Genomic DNA, 17,717 nt, shown 5'->3' with positions numbered 1-17,717 from the left:
TTAACCGAGGACCCGAGATCAAATGAAGATGACTCGACAATCGACACTCGTTGGGTGTCATTTCTAATAAGTCAGTACCGATTTCAAGGGTGGAGTGGTTCGAATTTAGATTCGAAGCGCGGCAGATGACAGTAATGCGCGATAAAAATTACTCATAAATGCAAGGGTACGAAGAAGGGATAGGGCCAAGTAGATGGTTGATTAGGAGTGTGCTAACTCTTACAGGCTCCACAAAGTTGTTTGTCTTGCAAAATATTTTACTCGTTGCCTTGGGGGTTGGTACCACCCTAATGCCAAGTTGTTCTATCAGAGCTCAACACTCGTGTCACCAATAACTAATTTATGATTTTCACATTAAGTAAATTGTTTTATGAACGCCATTAGAAATCTTGATCTTTGGAACATAATTATATAAGGATCGTAGTACGCGATGAGTTATGTGATATCCAAGTTGTGGGGGACAAACATAAACCGAACTATTTAATCCGAATTCTGTACTTCTACTCACTCACTTGAAATATTATGATGCATTCTTGAATTTCAAAGATCTTGGCGGAACCATTTTTCAGTCATCTCCAGATGACATTGGATTATTAAATTATCAAAGCAAGCCAAAAAACATTTCTCATATAAGTATTCATGAATGAGGAGCCGTAAGGCGAAGACAATTTGCATATGTATGCATTCAAGGGGAAGTATTCAGGACTTTTCAGAAGGGGCTGCGGGGTGAAAGCAGCTGACTGCGTGAGCACATAAAAAGGAGCTGGGCCCGGGGAGGAAAGTCAAGCACCTTGCTCATATTACGACATCACACGCATCAAATGACACGTTTTAGCACCAGCACAAATGCAGAGAGCAGCGCACACAGAGGCACATACCATGACCACGGCAACATCAGAAGCGGCAAGCGTTAATGCCCCCATTGTGTAATGCACTCTAGAAAAAAAAAACAGGACACTTCTGCTCATATAGCAAACTCTCTTTTAAATTGTATGTGATTCCTTAAGCTCTTGATACCCAGTTTAAATTTGCTATATAGTGGATTAAAAAAATAACTTTTAAAGCGTCAGAAAAACCTCAGATTTAACTATATTACCCGGACCAAAATCGTACTCCTAGCAGCAAGTATTGATATTGACAGTTTAGTTTATACTGTGGTAAATTTCGTTAGAAATGTATGAACGGAAAAAAAAGTTATTACTCAATGCTAACAATATATTTATTATTCGTAGATAAAATGGAAAATTGACACTGCACCCGAACTCTTTCGAAATTGAAGTATAAGAAAAAACCCCATGACGACGGCCTAGACTTTTACATACCCGTTTCTCATATAAAGGGAGTGTGGGGGTAATGCATGCCAAAAATCTGTTGTTTCAGAGAATGCACATTTTATTTCCTTACAATTTTTAATGTACTCACATGTCAGATGATGGCCGGTAACGGGTGTATACAGATTTTAAAAAGCCCAAATATAACAATTACACTCTTTTTCGCTGTGTGGTTATACTGCATCTGCAGCTCCTTCTAATACATTTTCAAGACGTTGATGAGCGTGGAGAGAACCGAGATGCCGCTGCGAGTGCGCATGGACTAAAAACCGCATTTTTACGTGCCACGGGCTCGGAGGAAGGACGTCGGAACCTTAAAGCGCAGCTAACCGTTAAACTCTTTAAGCTGATGCCTCTGGGCAGGCGATGGCCGAAAGATATGTTCCAGGGCAGCCACTGCCAGTGCAAGTGGCCAAACCAAACAAGCAGTTACTTTGCAATATCTTTGAAATTAAGAAACTCTATACACATCTCCTATTCAGACGCATAACCCTGTGCCCCTAGTATCCAGGTTGAGTGAAGTGAGAAATGGTAAGTAAAACGTTATCAGTGTACACAGAGCGAAAACCCAGAGGCGGGTATGAGCAGTGAAGTATTGTAGCTGCAAAAGTAATTCGGAATTCCAGAGCCAAAAGTGTTTGAGGCAGAGAGCCAGCAGAGGTTGAGCTGGTAGCTTCCAAGCTTGAAAACACTATTGAAAATTTATGTTATGACAATATCAAGCTTGGGAGTCGACGTTATCCTAAATATTTTATTAAGGCCATTAGATGATAAAAGGTCAAAATAAGCGAGTACACTATGTTATCATCGGTCCATGCTTCTTCTAGGAACCAATAAATATAAAAAACCCAGAAATCTTGTATTCGAAGCCCACATTGCGATTTTCAATTTCGCCAGACCGCAAGCCTTATTCCAATACCATCTCTTCAAAATCTGCAGATTGCTTTCTCTTCATATTACTTTTCGCACTATTCTCGGGTCTTGGATGGTGCTCGCTGCATCATGTCACTATCCCACTTCACTAATCCCATTATTTCACACCCTTCCAGTCCGATTTGAACTAAAGCTCAACACTTTCCGTCTCTATTTCCATTTCATGTTGCAGCAACATATTTCTGGGTTTCCCATCACACCTCCCTCGGGGAGACAGGCGTTGAAAATCTGCCCAATTCGTTTGCTTTGATTACGAGCTTGTTGCAGAACAGAAACCAGCACCATAACCAGAAACACCTCCGAGGCCACAAGCCCAACTACTGAGCTGGCCAACATTTAGCTAACTATTTTTTCACACTCCCGAGCCCCAACACCCTGCACTCCAGTGCCCAACTCCATATCTCGCCACGTTGCTCCTTTTTTGCCAGTCACTTTTAAATTAAGCAATTTGAAATGTTGACCAGGGAATCTTTTCGTTCCTTTCCTTTACTTCCACCCCAGACCGCAAAATGTTGGCCCACAACTTGTGTAGAGTGTCACGGGTTGTAATCGCTCGTTGTAGGTGGCAGTAACTTGGTCAGGAACAGGACCTGCGGAGGACCAGTTGCAATAGCAGTAAAGATAGCCCCACCGACATACGGAAGACCCACTAGTAGGGGCGGACCGTGTCGAAGGATGAGTCGATGGCCAACTAACTACAATTTTTTGATTGCCCGTGTTTTGTAAGCGCGCTGGCCATTTGCTTTACTACCTCAACAACGTCCATCGCCCACCCTCTGGAAATCGCCCATCTAAAGGCGAGCTGGTCAGCTCAGCACTGGCCAGCCATTTTAATTTCACTTTACGGTTTCCAAACACGAAATCCTTTTTGCCACTAGGTGTGCAGCCAGGACTCGTTTTTTATCGTCCTTCCCTGCTCCCCTCCCGCAGGTGTGTTTGCTTGGGTCCCCAGTTTGTGGGGTATTAAAAAGTGAAATGGTGGAATCCGAAACCCCAAGCCGACACAGAAAGATGCCAGTCATATGTGTGTACCGAAAGCGAGAGGGGTGCCAAAGTTGCTCTGGTACTGGAACTGGCATGCCTGAGATTCACTAAGATGGGTCTCGGCTCGGGTTTTGGCTAGGGTCGATTAGGTACGCTGCCATCCGCCTTGGGTTACGCCGCGATGATCTAAGCATATCTAATCTGCCTGGGACTGCACCTGCTCCTACTGCTTGGAAACACCCGCCAAATTATTTAATCGGTTTACGGCGCTCTTCCCGCAGCAATACCCTCTTATGTTTATAGGAAATTAAATAGGCAATCACAAACAATCAACCGGAACGGCAACGTTCCATATGAAAAGGACGCCGACGGCACGAGCATGGTAAATAAAATAAATAAACTCCGAGGCAATCTCAATTGAAAGCGACAATATTGTTTTTAATGATTTTCATGGCCAGACGCAGCGCAGGAATCTTTCCGGCGGAGGAAAATCTTTTTATTTGCCTTTTTGGCTGCCGAAGGGAGCGGACAGGCAGAAAGCGGAAAAGCATGCGGGTAGAAAGGAAAATAACACAAAGCATATGCGTGGGTGGCTCCAGCCACAGAGCAACAAAGGCCATGGAAAATCAACAAGGAAGAGGAAAATACAAGGTTGAGAAGTGGCCCCCAAACATCTCCCCCGATTGCGTGGCAGAATATCTTTTCAGCAAACGTATGCTAAAGATAACAATGCAATTTAGCCACTTAGTGCATTAGCTTATTAGACTTTGTCCCCGAAAGCGAAGCCCATACTGAAAGAGCTGTCATCACATTTTCGCAACCGATTTACATGCGAGTATTTGCTGAATCAGCGCGGAATCATCTTCATCAGGAGCAAGTGACCGCAGCAAAGTTTACGGGGTAAACAAGAAGTCAAAGACTGGTGATTGAGCAGTTCAAAGTTTCTCAGCCAAAGTTGCGCTTAAGAAATCAAAGTAACTTTCCCCACTATTGCAAATTCCCTTCCGCAAAGTTGGGTGTATATGGCTGTATCCGTATACTTTTTTCATCAAATGCTTTATAGTTATTGAAAACTTTCTACTAAACGTAGAACTTGCTAGTTTCACAACAACTGACCAACTGCCTGGACGAGGACCACTGAATACCCAACGACGTCGAAACTAAACTGAGTGTGGTATATTAACATTTCGGGGCTATGCATGCATTCCAACCTTTAAAAATAAAATGTGTATATCCTTTACAACCGAATCAAGTTACTCCTTTAACCTAAGAAATCCGTGATGGTAACGCTTTCATTAGATTTTGTTTTGTTAAGTTTGTTGCTTAAGTGGGAGAAAGTACAAACATTTAAATAAAATAAATTTCAACCTTTTATTAGTCAATAAATTTGTGTTTGTACAAATATTGGTAGATATGAATTTTGTAGATCAGCAGTTCCCATATCTTTAGATTGGCCAACGGACAATGGACAAGACATGCGAGTTGTGTGTGTCCTCCGGGGGCAACATCCTCACCAGAAAAATCGGACACAAGTGCAGCAAAGCACAGAACCGAGCGGGACGGGAAGTGCTGATGGGTTGGACTGAGCGAGTGGAGCGGCCAAGGAAAAGAGGTGGCCAGCTGGTGCAGCAGGCTGCACTTGTTTAATTAAAAAACTTTCGTTGTTGACTTTATTAGCCCTCCATCTCAGAACTAGTAGCTCAGCTTCGAGCTCCTCTTGGAGCGGGGCTCCCTGATCGGCTTGAGGGCGGTGTAGGGCCCGATGAGCTGCTTGCTCCGCTTGACCGTGTAATCCAGGGTCTCCTCGCTCTGGTGCCACTCGTCCGAGGCGAAGAAGACGAAGCCCGCGCGCTCCGCCTTGCGATAGGCCAGTAAAGGGCCCCGGGAGCCAAAATCGTACTGCAGCGGGCGGGGCCGATCCGAATCGATGGAGTTGAGGATCGGCGAGAAAATCCGCCAGATCTCGCACTGCTCGTCGGTGCGCATGAAGAGGGTCTGGTCGCCTTGGAGGACGTTCAGCAGGAAGCCGGGAAGGCCCTGGATGCCCTTCGGTCCCCGATCGTCCACCCGAAGGTTTATTTCGCTCTCCCGGAGGCAGAGTTCCTCGCCCTGCCGCTTCAGGCGCATACGCATAAAGACCTCCTCCGTGGGGAAGGACCGCAGCACCAACTCGTTTCGCACATCCGCACTGTCGTTGTGGAAAGAGTCGCAGTCCACCGGCTTGTACTGGATGCGCACCTCCGACTTGCTGTCGTTCAGGGCCTTCCCGGCCCGCAGGATGAAGGGCACTCCGGACCAGCGGCGACTATTGATGTGCAGCACCACCACGGCGAAGGTGGGCGTGAAGGAGTCCTTGGGGATATAGCTGTGCTCCGTGTAGCCGCACTTGGCTGGGTCCTCCTCCCGCCGGTTGTTGCGGTACTGGGCCAGTACCACGTCACCCATGTTTGGGGTCAGCACTTGGCGAAGGACCTTCAGCCGCTCGACCCTCAGGTCGTCAGCCGTGTTCGCATACGGCTGATCCATGGCCAGCATGGCCAGCATCTGGATCATGTAGTTGGTCATCAAGTCCCGTATGATGCCCGAGTGGTTGAAATAGTCCGCTCTGCTCGCCGGCACAGGGTGCTCGCACTTCACGGATATCATCACCGCCGCCACGTGTCGGTTGTTTAGGGTCTCGCCCCACAGGTGGTTCGAGTAGCGCAGGGCGAAGAAGTTCTGCATCACCTGCCGGCTAAGGAGGTGGTCCATCAGGTATATCTGCGACTCCCGAAAGCTGTTGCATAGCGACGTCTGGAAGACCCGGTACGAGACGTCGTCCCGGGCGAAGGGCTTCTCCACAACGATCCTGGTCCAGCCGGTGGTCGCGCTGCACTTCCGGCTGGCGTTGAGCGTCACCTGGTCAAAGACTACCGGCGGCAGGGCCAGATAGAAGATCCGATTAGCACGCACCTGGTTGTGCTTTGTCTCCTGGCCGACCATCGCCTCCGTGAGGGCTGCATAGTGCTCCGCCTTGTCGTACTCGCCCTGCACACAGTGCACGTTCGTCCAGAAGAGGTTGTACTTCTTCGGGTCCCGGTTCTTGTCGAGATCCATGTAGGGCAGTACCTGCAGCCGGTAGACCTTCGTCTGGAGCGGGGTCCGGCAGAAGGTGAAAATCTTGGTGCCCTGCGGCAACCGGTTTTCTCGGTAGAGGGCCCAGAGGGCTGGGAATACCTTCTGCTTGGCTAAACCCCCTGAGGCACCGAAGACCACGAAGGAATAAGCCATCTCGTTGTGCGGGTCAATGGGAATCATTTTGGAGAATTTAATTAGTATTTAATTTGTATATTAGAAATTAACATAATATAGTCCAAAATATGGCCAAAAGTGCTGTTTAAAAGTGGTTATAGGTAAATGAAAGTTACTGCCAAGATATATAGATTGCTTACATAATTACGCCAACTTTTATTTAGAACAGAAAATATAATATTTAATTTTTTGGGTATTCTAAACCGTTTTTAAATTTAAAAACCATTAAAAAGCATTCATGGACTTTTAAAGACAACACTATTTGTATAACATCTGTTTTGGGAAAAGATGGAAATCAGTGAAATTAAGTCAATGCCACCTTGAGGTATGAATCAAGGTGAAACTACAAAATATAATTCTAAGGTCGAGACCAGAAATTTTCTATATTATACAAACAACATTCTCTTTAAACCATTTTTCGAAGTGATTGGATGGTATTTAAATTAGGAATGCTTATCGTATCGACTAGATGGGGGTATTAACATTCAGTCTTTCTGTAGGAAGCGCAAGACCTTCTATATTACTTTTTTAAAAACGAAATAGATTTTTACCTACATAAATTTACCAACTGTCAAATAAAATGTTTTGACCACCAGTACTCAGGTCATCAATTTGAAAAGGAAATAAGAGCTCGGCCGGCTGCGGAACGGAAATTGTCTGGCCAGGCAGAAAACTGAAAGGAGCAAGGATTGGCTGGCACTAAGCCTCGAGTTCCCCATAAACTCGTGCCTTCGGCTGCCCTGCAATTCAAATTCAATCAATTCAAATTCCCTAAGCCACCGTTTAAGAGCGAGCGAGGGCCCAAAGGAGCAGGATTGCAGTGGCATTTCTTTTTTCTCGCATGCCCCACATGATGTGAGTGCAGCTAATATGTAGGGGCTCCTGTTGCGATTCCAGCGCTCCGTCACCCGAACAGGGCGTTCGAGAGCTTGGTGGACGGACAGGACCTCTGCTGCTTCACTGGCCGTGCTTATTCGTTTTTCTTGGGGGAGAGCCCTACTGGAAAGTGGCTTGCAATAGAAAATCTCCCATTTTGGCTGTCAAAGAAAAAGGTCCTGATTGGAATGTGCTCATGCTCTTCCCATTTATTCATAAATGCAGGACAATTAAGTGCACATTCTACGCTGCAGCTGCCGTTGTTGCCGCTGCTGCTGTTGTGGCTCCTGTTGCGGAAGTGGTCTTCTTCTTCCTAACGGGTCTTGCAACGCATTTCTTAAGCTTCAGGCTGTACCTAGCAGGGGGCTTACACTTCTTCGCTGCTTTGGCTTCTGTTTCCACGGCAAAGCAGCACACCAGCAGCACCAGCGTGATGATGCAGAAGCCTACCAGGGAGATCTTCATAGCTCAGCGGGTCCAGGTGGTCTAATGGTGGTTTTCCACGGCTGCGATGTTTCATTTCCCATTCGCTATGTAACACGGTGGAGCTAAGCCTGTTAAACGGCTGACATTTCACGGTACTTTATCGACGGATGCCTTGTTATTTGGAGTTTTATTCTATGCCCTTCCGTTAAATTCTCTGCAAATGGTATACATATTCGAACTTTTAATGCACGTTTAATATACATTTTCCAATTTTAATTTTGACACTTAACAATGTATGAAATTACTATTTTAGACATTACATTTACGTTTTCCTTCCGTGGCCAAGCAACAACAGAAAATAATGTTTAGAAATTAGGAAAAGAAAAGAACTAGAAACGCGTTCAAGAAACCCCACTGGCGGAACGTGCCGCACGAATCGAAATCAGGACTAATCTAATGCCGCCGCTTGAACTTCTGGTTTGCCCATTTTCTGACCGAGCTCCTATCACTGCCCTTATACGTGCCTGCCGAGCTACGCACAATCAATATGGGAGGAGTCGTGCAGAGATTAGTTGCCAGGAGATGGAGCTAAGCCCTCGTACTGGACATCTTGAGCTGCAATAGGATGTTGTTGCCGTTGTTAATTGGCTTTGTTTACGAACTAACTTCGAGCACCCTTGATATTCACAATCCCCCTTGAAAAACGTCTTACGAGTGCTGGCTATATCCAACTGCCATTCCAGGCACACCTGGCGTATGCTTGTTATTCTCCCATAATCATGGTCGAGCATTGGTCAAGTGAGCTTGTATTTACAACTAATTGAGGCCGGAGACTTACATTTGAATGAAATAAGTCTTATTTAATGGGCAGATATCCTTCTATAGATTCCAGTGCTTTCATTATGGGGATTAATTGGCCAAGGGCAAGGACAACAGCAGCAGAACAAATTAAGATAAGGGTCCTCCAACGAATCAGCAAGGCACCAATAGATTACATTAGACAACTTACAAAATTTTTAGAAATTATATAAATTCTAATGGGCCATTAATGGCACTTGCTTTTGCCTTGATATCTTCTATCTTAATGTTTTCGGTCACTTATGATTTGTATGGCAAATTAAATTATTTCCATTTATAAATGGGGTTATTAATTTATTCGTTTTAGCCGATTTAATTCCTATTTTGAAGAGAACAACAAGTCTGAACAAAACATTTGGAGTAGATATCACAGAACTCAATTTTTATTTGAAAATGTTAACAGCTACAATTTCCTAAGCGAGCAAGGCCACTTTTCATAAACATTTGGGATATGTATGATTTCGTGTCATGGTCAATGGTCAGACAAGCGAGTTGAATCATCTCGGATGCGGCACATCCTCCAAGTCTTGACCTTTTCAGTGACCCAGCAAGAACCAACTCCATCCCTCCATTAATTTGGCTCTTTTGGTTTCTTTTTTGCTAAGTAGGCCAACTGGCGCCCCTTGAAAGTCAATTTCAATCAGCAAACAAAGGAAATTTCTAGGCCAGAACATAAACACAAACAGAAAAGTGGTCGATGAGCCCCAAACGGGAAGAGCCCCGGATGGATGGCCTGTGGGGAATATGGAGGAGCTTGGTGCTGCAGAAACTTTGCTAACGATTTATGCACAGGCTAAACATTTTAAACACATGCATAAATCAGGGACACAGAGGCCAAGGAAGCGGGGTGGAATATTCGACAAACAGTTCTTAAAGCCAACTTTTGAAGTGATCCAAGAAATGGACCAAGTCGGGAGGGCTGTTCTGTCCCAATGATGTGTGACAGTTTGTGGCAAATTGAACGATCATGGGGCGGGTGAATGTGAATAAGGTGGGGGTTGGGAAGACGACGGCGACTTAGACACACCATTAAGCTCATAATTGCCATATGAAGATGGGCCGAGTCCATAGGCAGGCCGGGCAGCCAGAACATGTGCCATCTGCCACGAGTTTATTGTGGTTTATTCGCTTTCATTTGCTTTCGCTTGGATCACATAAAATTTAATTAAATTGTTTTATTGCATTCAGGCCAAATGGAATTTCTTGAGCCTACTGCCATCAACTTCAGTGTTTCGTGTGCCAACAAGCCTCACAAAAGAAGCGAATGAAAGAAATCCCTGTTCGCATAATTAAAAGAAGCCGCAACTGGGGCTCCAGCATTTGTGTGGCTAATCTTTTATGAGATTCCACAGCCACAAAAGCGAATTCTTTTGGTCCGCGTTCATCAGATGAATCAACATGTGTTAGATTCCAAACATCTGCATTTGTTTGCTATTACACTAGTCGAAACACTTCCTAATATCCAGAAAACCTTTAATATAATTGGCTCAAGTGACTACGTACACCTTAAAAAATTAATTTTCCGGGAAATCAATGAAGAGGCACTGCTAAAATGTTTTATTTCAAGAGTATTCTAAAATTCCGACACGCATGACGGCAGTTGACAAGTTTTAATAGGCAGTTGACCTTTGAACGCAATATTATACGCGATCTCGGCGGTTATTCATGCCATCGAGGGAAACTAGGAAACTTGTTGTAGGACGTCAGTGAAAATCGATAAAACGAGGTGCTTGGCGCTGATCGCTAGAAGTGGAGCTGGGACAATGACTCCGAAATTGAATAGTTAACTACATTTCAAGATAATTTTCGTTTGCGCTCCGCAGCGAAAGTTGTGACCTTAAAGCTACCGGCCGATGCCCGTGGCCCACTTTCAGGCGCCATGCTTTCACAATCGGCAAATGGCACACAAAGTGGGCCAAAGCGAAAGGAACTCATTGGCATATCTACATATTTCTGGTTCAATGCATTGCCAGAGCCCACACAGATACAGCCGAGCAGCAAACCCACAACACAGAATAGCAAACAAGCAGGCAAACATCTCTGGCGATTATGCAGTGAAAAACAGCGGCACCGGGAAAAGTCGGAGCGGACTGGTTGAAGGGGAACAGCGGGGAAATGCTCCGCAGGGCAGGCCAACCGAAAGTATTCGAAAGATGCCAATTCATTTGTGCCATAAACAACTACAAACACAATCGGGTGGCAGCAACAATAAAGCAGGGACAAGATACTGGAAATATCCGCACGGGGATATAGAATGCACATGCATATGCACACTGTACATTGGCCAACTATCGATCCAAGCCGTTGTAATTTGCAACTTTTCATTTTCCATTTTTTGCGCCCCAAGATAAATTATTTTGTGTTGGGGTTGACAGTCGAAGTGAAAAGTAAAATAATATGTAGATTTTTCATTTGGGTCAAATTAAGGAAATTGTTTCCGGGTTTTGCATAAATTCTTCTTTGGTAACCATTCAACTGTTAATATTGAGAGGAAACAAGCAAAGAAATCTGTTAAAACGTGACGTTTGTTTTTCAAATACTTTCATTACTTTAAATGGTTTTTCTGTGTCACCCAATATATTTTGGTTATATCTTTTATATAGCGACAGGATCCTAAATGACACAGAACAAGGAAGTTAACTTCGGCAAGCCAAAGTTAGTATACTCTTGCAGTCATAAGAAATAATCAATTGTTGCTGACTTCAGTGATATTAAAAAAACAATATTTCATTCTTTTTAAACCCTTGCAGAGGGTATAATGATTTTAGTCACAAGAATAAAGTATATATACCAGCGTCACAAGACGAGTCGATCTAGCCATGTCCGTCTGTCCGTCCGTTTGTCCGTCCGTTTCTACGCAAACTAGTCTCTCAGGTTTAAAGCTATCGGGCTGAAATTCCCAAAAGTATTCTTTCTATTGCCGGTAGTATATAAGTCGGAACTATGCGGATCGGACAACTATATCTTATAGCTCCCAGAGGAACTATCGAGGAAAAAATTTTAAAAAAATTATATCTTTCGTGTTTTTTAACATTAACCTTTCTAAGCTTGAATATAACATTTTTAAATGAGTTCTGAATTTCGAATTAAGTTTTATCAAAATCGAACGACTATATTATATAGCTACCATAGGAACGAACGGAAAATTAGTGGTAAAATAATATTAAAAAAGTATATCTTCGGTGTTTTTTAACATATAACCTCCTATGCTTGGAAAAAACTTTTTTATTTGGTTTTGAATTTCGATTTAAATTTTATCAAAATCGGACGACTATATCATATAGCTACAATAGAAACGATCGGAAATTTAGTCGGAAAACATGGTAAAATAATATTGAAAAAGTATATATTCGGTGTTTTTTTAACTTATAACGCTTGGAAATATCATTTTTTATTGGGTTTTGAATTTCGAATAAAATTTTATAAAAATCGGATGACTATATCATAGAGCTGTCATAGCAACGATCGGAAAATTGGTGGAAAAATAATATGAAAGAAGAAAGGAAGTTAACTTCGGTAAGCCGAAATTTATATACCCTTGCAGTTATAAAAAATAATCAACTTTAGTAACACCATGTGAAATTTTTAAGGATTCTTGCTGACTTCCGTGGTATTAAAACAATAAAGGAAGTTAACTTTGGCAAGCCGAAGTTTGTATACCCTTGCAGTTGTAAAAAATAATCAATAAACAATAATCAATCAATATTATAAGATAATATGTCAAAAAGCCGCAAAGCTATAATTTGGTTCATATTATTTTCCACCAATTATCCGATCGTTCCTATGACAACTATATGATATAATCGTCCGATTTTACTTAAATTTAATTCGAAATTTAGAACTAATTAAAAAATGTTATTTTCAAGCTTATAAAGTTATTTGTTAAAAAACACCAAAGATATATTTTTTATTTCATGTTTTCCTAAAAATGGTATATCCAAGCTTAGAAAGGTATATGTTAAAAAACACGAAAGATATAATTTTTTTTAAATTTTTTCCTCGATAGTTCCTCTGGGAGCTATAAGATATAGTTGTCCGATCCGTATAGTTCCGACTTATATACTACCGGCAATAGAAAGAATACTTTTGGGGGTTTCAGCCCGATAGCTTTAAAACTGAGAGACTGGATAGCGTAAGAACGGACGGACAGACGGACATGGCTAACTTCTGATTGAAATCATTTTACCCTCTGCAAGGGTATAAAAATCAGACGATTTCTCGACGAAATCTTATGTACTCGTACACCCGATTCAGTTTGAAAAGATTTCTGTCACCTTTGATAAACCCTTCCGAAATCCGATTTTTTACACATTAAAAACCAATTGATATTGCTTGTTTGAATTTAAAAAAAGTAGTAGCCGAAAATTTACTTCGATACAATAGTTTTATTCAAGCTAGTAATCGACTACTATACATATATTCTAAAATAAATATACTATATACACACGAAGAAAATGTACTGAAATCGTCCGATTGTTACGAGTAATACATACATATATCGAAAGGTATTGCGAAAAATAAATGATAGAAAGAGAACATTTGAACCTGTAGTAACTAGCTAGTACCTAATTGTTTTCTTACTCAAAAATATGCGTCGAATGGCAGTGTCGCCTCAACTGTCAAGATCGGACAGTCCGTTCATAAGTTATAAACAAAACAAGAATTTGGGGGACTTTTAAAAACAAACATTTTATTTTGTTGTCCCAAAACTTAATTTAAGAGACCTGAAAATTATAGTCGATGTTGAACAGATCAATATAAGAAACATTAGTTCTACCTGAGGTAAGTCGAGGCTTTGAAGACCTCTCTTCCTGACTGTCAAGCTACAATCCACATTTGAATCACACACTTAAATGGGTTGGCCTTATTATGACAGACTGCCAATGTTTATGCAGAAAAACTTTCTCACCCCGCTTTTGGCCAATTTTCCTCCGTGCCTGCTTCCCCACTTGGCTTTATGATTTAGCCAGGACCTTCGATACATTTACATTTGTCATTTACTTTTTGTCACTGTTCCCAATGCCTTCCACTGCTGCGTGTGCCTGTGTGCAGGATAATTTGCTGTGACATGCAACTTCTGAAACTTTAATTGACAACAGCCAGGAGGAGGTGTGGTCAACGGGGGACCATGGAATGACCCACAACAACTGGGACTTAGATTATATCCGGCTGGCCAAAAGGTTGAAAATTCAAAATAAACCAGGCAGCATTTCTCATCTTTTTCAGACTCATGCTCTAAGATAATTGAGTTTCCTGCCTGCAGGCAACACGAGCTGCAAGAACAATAACCGGGGCAGCAGGAACAACAAAAAATTATTGTATCATTGCAATAACGGAGTGTGCGAATAACAACAACCGTCCCATGCTCATCATCCACCCATGAATGTCTGATGCGAATTGTCAGTTCTTGCAGCTCCCTCCCCTGTACGATTCTCCAGGTAAATGCCATTTTCCCCAGAGCAACTAACAAGGGTCAGTCAAGAAGTGAAAGTGCTAAAAATTTGTTTGCAAGATACTTCTATCGCAAGGGCAAATGTTAGACTTCTTCTTCTTATTCCAGAGATTGCTTGATCTTTTTATTAAATTTTATTTACGATGTGCAGCTTAACATCCAAGAAGTCATAAGCATACCATATAAGCGATCACGCGCCATCATTTACTCGTAGAGTAAAAGGGTACTTTCGTCGGAAAGTATGTAACAGTCAGAAGGAAGCGTTTCCGACCCCATAAAGTATATATATTCTTGATCAGCATCACTAGACGAGTCGATCTAGCTATCATCCCGTCCGTATCTTCGCAAACTATTCTCTTAGTTTTGAAGCCCTCGTGGTGAAGCTCTCCCAAAAGTATTTATTCTTTATAAGTCGGAACCAGCCGGATCGGACAAATATATCTTTAAGCTCCCATAATGACCGGAAAAACCAATTTTAAAAATTATATCCTCCTCCTACGCTTGTATATCAAATTTTTTAATTGGTTTTGAACATCGAATTAAATGTTATTAAAGTCTAACGACTATATAATATACCTGTCATAGGAACTATCGGAAAATTTGTGGGGAAATAATACGAAATAAATTATAGTTCCGGTGTTTTTTGACATATTATCTTATACTTATACTACTAGCAACAATCCTTAAAAAAGTAACATGGTGTAACCAGCGTTGATTATTTCTTATAACTCCAAGGGTATACAAACTTCGGCTTGCCGAATCAATTTTCTTTCCTGTTTTTTGAATCTCAGTAAGAATAAAAAAGATTAAAGCCCACCGACTCCAGCAACTCCAATTTTCTAAAATTTCACTTTCACCGTTTTTTCATACAAACAATTTTTATTTATACAGTCTAGGTAGGCAATCTTCTTAGTTTTTCCGATACCTTTCGATTTGTGTATCACTCGCATGTCGAGAACAATATGACCTAATTACCCTTTGCCTTAGTAACACAAAAGTAACGTAATCAAAGAACAAATAAATGAATTTTAATATTTCTACTAGTTGTACAACTAATTAAACTTTCAAACCTAAAGTGTTACTTAATCAAGTCTCATTTGTCATTGCTCACTTTTTTTTACTTCAAATGTAATGTTGACCACTTCCTTGAGTTTACATCTGCTTTATTTGTGAAACTGTAATCTTATATGGTTTTTCGGATTCGATTCCATTGGTGGACGAATTCTCGCTTCCGTGCTGAATCAACAGTTTGGCAACTAAGAGAGACCGCTAAGAGAGGCCTTACCCTGCTTTGCCGACGCGGACCCCTCGTTTCGACCCGAATGGTTTCGGCCCGGCCAAGAGACGAAGAGACGGCGAACTGTTGCGGGTGGCTAAAGTTTAAGGACGGACCGCGGAACGCCGTCGTTCAGTTTCAGTTCCGTGCGAATTGGCGTTGGGTGTGGACGCGAGTGGCGGAGAGCAGGCGGCTTCCCTATAAACAAGCTCTTCCATCTCTCGTGGCGCCGGCGACGACGCGGCATTGATAGCTGCCAGTTCAGAGATTCCCGCAAAAGTTCAAGTGACAGTTGGCCGACCAACAGCAGCTTTCTGACGAAGTAAACGCAAATTGAATCCGATTCGATTGCCGCTCGATCTTCATCGAGTCATTACGCAGGGGAAAAGAAAGGCAAAGTTTTAGTGTAAAAGTTTCCTCGGCTCCCTTGGCGGGCCACTTCTACCGAAATCAAACCGAAAATTTCGCAAATGAGTTTTGCTAACGACGCGCTAAACCAATTAACAGAATTTACTCTTGTGTAATAAATAAATTGCCAACAATTATAACTTGCAATCGCACTCAAGCGAAATGTTTAAATGCTCAAATGAAATGTTCAACCAAATGTTTACGGCAATTGCAGCTCAAAGCTAGAGACCATAGACGAGGTGCACGGTGTTGTAGTAGTGGCGAGAAAACTCAAAGAAAGCCGCAAGGCTCGACCAGAAATTTATAATTGGTAATAGCAGGTAAGCAGTACACTAGCAATCCTTGGGAAAGAAGCCAAAAACTTAACAGAGCATATATATTTTTAAAAGCTTTGAATATAACAAAGGTCTCCTAAAACAAAAAAATTAAATTTTTAAAAATAATTTTTAAGATTTTGGTCACCAAATATTTTTACAAAATATTTCCATAGGAGAAAAAGAGTCAGTTTTAAATATTAATTAATTTTAATTTTAATATTTTACGTCTACGGACTATCTCGCTTTTCTTGCTAGATACCAAAAGCAACTTTCCTAAATGTTCATAAGCTCTGCGCCTGCCAAGAAGAAAGAACCAACACACACTGGGAAATCCAAAAAAGAACGTGTGTGTCATGGGGGAAATGAGAGAAAGTTACCCAAGTGCAACGCCATGTATTGTTTGAACACCTTTAATTAATTAAACGGCACAGCTCCCGAGTGCGCGCCTCAAAAACTTCTTGCAGAAGTACTTTCAGGTGCCAGAATATTTCTTGTGGGGCTGCGAACTCGCCTTTTGGCAGCATGATTATTATTTTATTTCATGTTGTGGCTTTTAAGTAACAGACTTAGCACAATCGCATGGCGAAAATGCCGGCTATACGCCCCTGGGGGCGGCGACCCACGGAGGCCCTTTTGTCCCAGAGCGTGCCGCATTTATACCAATTTGAAAAGCGCGTCTTACATTCGCGCCAACCTCATGATTATATATTTATTTGATTTTTCCGGTCTGCGGTTGCTCTTTCCACCATCTCACCCCAAGACCCAGCACTTCCATCTTTGAGGTTCGTTGCCCAGAAAGTATTTACGTAAAATCTAATCAAAAGGCAGGCCACATTATCTACTCGGACTGTTGCCTCATGAAAATTTCAATAAGACTTTGACACAGATACAAATCCACGTGCATATGTTCATCTTTATATAAGTAAATACACGCCAAAGTATATAAATTTGTGTCCTGCACTTAACCTACAACCCGGCATCGTTTAGTAATCGAAGGTTCAGGACTCGAAGAACTCTAAAAGCATTTTTAATAATTCACAACTTTGTATTTTGTTGCTTGTCTGTCAAGGCGGTAAACAACTCTTTAAGCTTTTGTTTGAATTTATTTTTCCCCTCTTATGTCAGGAATATTCTTGAAGAGATATGCTTGCAAAAAAAAAACAGTATTACAAAACGACTAAAATATTTGAGCGGAGATTAAATATGATTGCCGATTAGGTCTTCGACAACCCTTGGAGTACTTAGCCAAACAGAGTGGGCATATGCATAAACGATTAACTTATCTGTGAGTAAAGCACGGCTCGCTATCTGATTCGCTCGATATTGTTTGACAGTCGCGGCAAACTGTGACATTTTATTTACTTTCAACAGGCCGCAAAAAAATAAATAAGCAAAAGCGAAAGGCAAAGTCCTTTATACGGCCATCAAAATTAATGCAGTTAAGCCCCGCAATGTAATCAATGAAATATTGATATTTTTAATGTTTAATCTTTTCAATTAAATTGGCAATGATTTACGCTGTCCTCCCGAAGATGTTTGGTCACCGAATTGTAATGACACATTAA

General features: G+C 41.9%; 3 protein-coding genes and 1 long non-coding RNA gene across 5 annotated transcripts in view; 2 read left to right on the top strand and 2 right to left on the bottom strand.

Annotated features, from left to right (window-relative positions):
• The first annotated feature begins 440 nt into the window (after positions 1-440).
• Positions 441-4,279, top strand: LOC108030774 (uncharacterized). Its single transcript, XR_001768527.2, has 4 exons — positions 441-1,175; positions 1,233-1,862; positions 3,530-3,630; positions 3,707-4,279. It is a non-coding gene; the product is annotated as an uncharacterized LOC108030774 (long non-coding RNA).
• Positions 4,280-4,600: 321 nt separating this feature from the next.
• Positions 4,601-6,645, bottom strand: LOC108030748 (glucose-6-phosphate 1-dehydrogenase). The gene has a single exon (XM_017103795.3). The coding sequence runs from the start codon at positions 6,543-6,545 to the stop codon at positions 4,941-4,943; it is 1,605 nt and encodes a 534-aa protein (XP_016959284.1). The 5' UTR covers positions 6,546-6,645; the 3' UTR covers positions 4,601-4,940.
• A 953-nt stretch (positions 6,646-7,598) lies between these two features.
• Positions 7,599-7,925, bottom strand: LOC108030772 (uncharacterized). The gene has a single exon (XM_017103824.3). The coding sequence runs from the start codon at positions 7,878-7,880 to the stop codon at positions 7,659-7,661; it is 222 nt and encodes a 73-aa protein (XP_016959313.1). The 5' UTR covers positions 7,881-7,925; the 3' UTR covers positions 7,599-7,658.
• A 7,666-nt stretch (positions 7,926-15,591) lies between these two features.
• Positions 15,592-17,717, top strand: part of LOC108030903 (tyramine/octopamine receptor) — a 45,418-nt gene continuing 43,292 nt past the window's right edge. Inside the window, exons 1-2 of one of the 2 annotated variants that reach the window (XM_044095063.2) lie at positions 15,592-15,947; positions 16,050-16,155. The gene's annotated coding sequence lies outside the window, so the exon portion shown is untranslated. Of the gene's footprint in view, positions 16,156-17,717 lie in introns of both variants that reach the window. The other variant, XM_017104081.3, reaches the window with a different exon arrangement.

This window comes from Drosophila biarmipes, chromosome 3L (assembly GCF_025231255.1).
Source record: "Drosophila biarmipes strain raj3 chromosome 3L, RU_DBia_V1.1, whole genome shotgun sequence".
NCBI classification, from domain to species: Eukaryota; Metazoa; Arthropoda; class Insecta; order Diptera; family Drosophilidae; genus Drosophila; species Drosophila biarmipes.
The sequence above is the reverse complement of the archived record's forward strand: the minus strand, read 5'-3'. Positions and strand labels throughout refer to the sequence as shown.

Excerpts from the sequence above, each read along its gene's own strand:
- LOC108030772 (XM_017103824.3), bottom strand. The coding sequence starts at position 7,880 with ATGAAGATCTCCCTGGTAGGCTTCTGCATCATCACGCTGGTGCTGCTG.
- LOC108030748 (XM_017103795.3), bottom strand. The coding sequence starts at position 6,545 with ATGATTCCCATTGACCCGCACAACGAGATGGCTTATTCCTTCGTGGTC.